At 38.8% G+C, this 4,733-nt stretch overlaps 1 protein-coding gene across 1 annotated transcript; it reads right to left on the bottom strand.

Annotated features, from left to right (window-relative positions):
- Positions 1-4,016: 4,016 nt before the first annotated feature.
- On the bottom strand, positions 4,017-4,733 carry LOC128577484 (BTB/POZ domain-containing protein KCTD1-like). The gene has a single exon (XM_053579718.1). It carries the CDS (start codon positions 4,731-4,733, stop codon positions 4,017-4,019), a length of 717 nt encoding a protein of 238 aa, XP_053435693.1.

The raw sequence follows: 4,733 nt of genomic DNA on the forward strand, positions 1-4,733 counted from the left end.
CCTTTTCCAATGATTTGGGTGGGTTCAAAAGTCTTATATTTGATTTCTGAGATTCTTCTCTACATTCTACTCTATTGCTAGACTCTCTACTGCATTTTGAATTTCCTTGAATGTCTCCTTCAATTTCTTAAGAAGTGCTACATCCCTCCTAATTATGTCCAGATCCTTGGTGACTTTGTCTTTAATTTCACTAATTTCTTGAGACACTTTTTCAACACTTTTTTGTATTTTTTTCATTATCTCCTTAATTCTATTCATCTAATGCCATCCATATTCTTAACTCTATTTCTGTCATTTCAACACTTTCTCTATGGATGGTATTTTCATCTGTATCTCCCTTGTACTCTCTTAGGGAAGTTGGTCTAATCTGACTTTTCATGTTGCTAGGGTTCTTCTGCTGGCTCCTCTCCATCTGTATTTTCAGTTTATTTATACATTTCTTATACTTTTTAAGCTGGAATATTAGGTTGTCACTAAATAGTTATTGAGAGTTAATCTAATTGGGGAACCTTAGGCAGCACCCCAGAGACTTGTTTAGCAACTAAAGCTGGTGGGCTAGAATCACACATGTTGGGGGCGGTGGTCAAGGCCTGTCTCCCTTTTCTCCTGTGGCAGTTAAGGATCCAGCCAGTTGTGGTGAGAAATTAACTTGCCTCTGTAACCCTTGCTTCTGTTTGGGAGCTCATTTACCTTTCTGGTTGGGTTAGCACTTCATCTTGCCAAGAGCTGGGAAGCCCACCTCTACAGGGGGCAGTCTCTTGGGCAATCAAAAAAAGATGGGTGATGACCTGTAGTCTTAAGGCAGCTGAAGCCAAAATTGCTCTCTATTATGCTCCACAGGATGGAGCCCCAAAAGCGTATGTGCCTGGATGCAGGAAAACTGAGACATTTTTTACTCAGTGGTACTCTCCCATGTGGTGAGACATCCTGTATTTCACTGTTTCTGGGGAGTCCCCTGAGTTGGGGAGGGGTCCCTTTTACCTTTCTATTCTCCAGGCTTCTCTTATCTGGTCCATTCTGTATCTGTCTTCCATTCTTTTCCTTACTCTTTCTCCTCTCCCTCCTCTTAGTTTATCTCAGTGAGGATGCTGAGGGCCTTGATTTCTTCACCTTGTGATCTACCCACCAACTTCAAATACTTATAGTTCATTTCAGTCTAACTTTTCTCCTTCTAGACTGGAATTTCTGATTAAAGCTGCCTCTAGTAGGCAATCTTGTCCCTCCCTCTTTGCAGCCAGTTTTCTCGTATAGTTTTATTGTGTAAATTCTGGCCTACTTTTGTGGGCTTTAGTTCCAATGACAATTTAGTTGCCTGTGTTCTTGTAACATTATTATATTATGACCTGCTTTTTCCAATGCTCCTACTTAATCGCTGATGGTGGGATTAACTACAGGTGCTCCTCTTGTGAAACAAGTGTTTCAGTGCCTCACTAGTTGTCTGTTAGACTTTTCCTTTCTTGGTCTTGCAGGTAGAAATTTGGCTATTATTTTCCTGGTCATTTTTGTCTATACCTCCTGGTGGTTGACTGCAGGCCACTTCTGTGCCCAATCTGGAATATATGGGAGACAAACACCAAACCCAGGAACTTGACCATATTGTTGTTTTTTTAAGTCTTAAGTACCGTAGCAATCCTGTCCGCTTGTTTCCAGTTCATAGAATATTTTTATTATTGTCTATTGAATAATTGTCAAATCATTTAATTGTATTTAGAGGTAAGAGCAAAGTGAATCTATACTATCATGTTACAGAATTGGAAGGCCAGACACATAGATCATTTATTTTCTAGAAGTGTCTGCCAATGGAATTATACAATGTGTATTCACTTTGGTCTGGTATCTTTTACTCAGCATAATTCACTTAAGATTCACCCACATTGTTTCATGTATTAGTATTCAATTTCTTTCAATTAATGAATAGTATTCTGATATATGGATATGGGACATTTCTGGTTTTTTTTTTTTTTTTTTTTTTGAGAAAGAGTCTTACTCTGTGCCCTGGCTAGAGTGCCATGGTGTCATAGCTCTCAGCAATATCAAACTCTTGGGCTCAAACAATCCCTTTCCTCAGCCTCTGGAGTAGCTAGGACTATAGGAACCTGCAACGGTGCCCAGCTAGCTTTTCTATTTTTAGAGACAGGGTTTCATTCTTGCTTAGGCTGGTCTGGAACTACTGAGTTCAGGGTCCCAGAGTGCTAGGATTACAGGCATGAGCCATGCAATAGACCTCTGGGCTATTACAAATAAAGCTGCTTTAAAAATTTATATGAATGTCTTGTTATGGTTATAAACTTCCATTTCTTTGAGTACATACCTAGGAATGGAATGGTTGAATCACATGGTAGGTGTGTGTTTAACTTTTCAAGAAACTACCAAACTGTTTATCAAAGTGGTTAGACAGTTTTTATTCCCCTCAGCAGTGTTTGAGCATTCCAGCTACTCCACATCTTCCTGAAAATTTGGTATAATCAATCATTTTAGCTTTTTAATAGTGTGCAGTGGTATTGCATTATCATATTTTTCTTTTTAATTTAATTGACATATGATATTGAACATGTTTATATGGTATCTAGTGACATTTTAAAGCATATAATGTATATGATTAGATAAGGGTAATTAGCATATCTTTATTCTTGAACATTTATCATTTCTTTGTGTTGGGAGTATTCAATATCCTTCTAGCAATTTGAAACTATATATTATTGTTCACTATGGACATTCTACAGTGGTATAAAACACTGGAACATATTACTCTTATCTAGCTATAATTTTTTTATGCCTTAACAAATTTCTCCCTATCTCTCTTTTCTCCCTACTTTTCCCAGCCACTAGTCCTTTCTCCCTACTTTTCCCAGACACTAGTATCCTTTGTTCTACTTTTTTCTTTTATGGGTTCTTCTATGAGAATTTTTTTTAAGGTTTTACATATGAATGAGAACAAGTAATGTTAACTTTCTGTTCCTGGCTGATTTCACTTAATGTAATGTTCTCCAGTTCCATGCATATTGTCATTTTAATGTGTTTCCCCATAACTAATGTTTAGCATCTTTTTAATTTTTTTTTATGTTTTAAACAGAGTTTATTGTATTTAATACATTATAAAATTTGAAAAATTGTAGGAAAGCAGCAGACTCAAACCGGAGCAACTCTAACAAGGAATCATTCTGGTCCCTTTGCCAAACTGATCAGTTTAAAAATAAATAAATAGGGCAGTGCCTGTGGCTTAAAGGAGTAGGGCGCTGGCCCCATATGCCAGAGGTGGTGGGTTCAAGCCCGGCCCTGGCCAAAAACTGCAAAAAAAAAAAATAATAATAATAAATAAATAAATAAATAAAATAAAAACAAAAGTAAAGTTCAAATCTGTGATGCAGACAAAATGTGTAACTTCTGTACAAACTACATTTAAAATTTCATGTCTAACGTCTTTCCAATGCATTGTACTTAGGAGAGTTTTCCTGAAGAAGTCCTGCCTGGTCCCCACCTAAAGAGAGACATAAAACCTCCATATTCAGAGAAAAGTGAGTCAAGGTGTTTTTTGCTTTTTTTTTTTTTTTTAAAGCAAAAAGAAAGGATGGGTGGCTGTTGGGAATGGAATCTGTAGGAGAGTATGGCCTCACCGCTCATGGCTTGTTTATGGGTCAGAGGCCTTCGGAGCCCCAGGACACTTCACAGCCATCACAGCACCAACTGCAGCTATCACCTTTTTTCTTTTATTTTTGCATTTCCTACCTTTTGACACATATATATATATATATTTTTTTTTTTTACACTGTGAGGATATCACTATTTCAATTGTTCCCATATGACTACAGGTGTGGTCTCTATTGGATATCAATGTGTCTTGTATTCAATTTTAGGTCCAGGAATTGTTTTGCTGACCCAACTGCACATAAATGTCCCTTTTTTTGTTCGCGTTATTTGTTGTGTATGTTTTCCATTTTTGCTTAAGAAATATATGTCCGTTTAGTCCAGAGGCTCTTGCTTTACCCGGATGACGGAGGGTACGCAGGGCGTCCTCCTCAGTTCCTGCTGAAGGACGTATTCACTGAACTGGGATGAGTCCACTCTCCCCCACAGGAGCCCAAGATTTCAAACCCTCTTTGCTGCAACCTCTCGAGGACCTGGAATGAGTTGAGGTGACAGTAGCCATTTAGTGGAAACCTGATGACGTGCGTTGAGTTGTGATTCCAGCTGGCATTGAATGAGTTACACATCACATCACCAATCTCTGGAAACACTTCCTCTATCAAGGATTTGTCACCGCTCAGTGTGATCCTTTCTCCAAGATCTGTGGCCACACGCACCACGAGGTACTCACAAGGCTTGGAAAAGCGACCAGTTTCTCTGTCCTGCTTCCATCTTTCCATTTCCAACAACATGGGCTGAAGCTGAAAACATTTTGCCTCTTCATATAACGAAGTGTAGTCCTTGAAATTGTCATGAATGAGGAGTTTTGATGTTCGTAGAAAATTCAAGATACAGTTGAACATCTGTCCATCTCTGTCAATGAAATAGTGCTGTTTGAGACTGTCCAAAACAATGGGTTCTGTACCATCAAAAAGTCTTCCGATTCTTGATTCAGGGTATTTGGTGAGGGTAGCCAGACTGCCGGTGTACATGTGGCTGCCCACATCAATGTGGACGGGCGCATTGGATTTTGTGAGTTGTGCTGGAGTAAGAATGCCTTGGTTGTTCAGTGGAGAAGCAGGGGATCTAGTGGTCAGAGGTCTTGACAT

The sequence above is a fragment of the Nycticebus coucang genome, chromosome X (assembly GCF_027406575.1).
Source record: "Nycticebus coucang isolate mNycCou1 chromosome X, mNycCou1.pri, whole genome shotgun sequence".
NCBI lineage: Eukaryota > Metazoa > Chordata > Mammalia > Primates > Lorisidae > Nycticebus > Nycticebus coucang.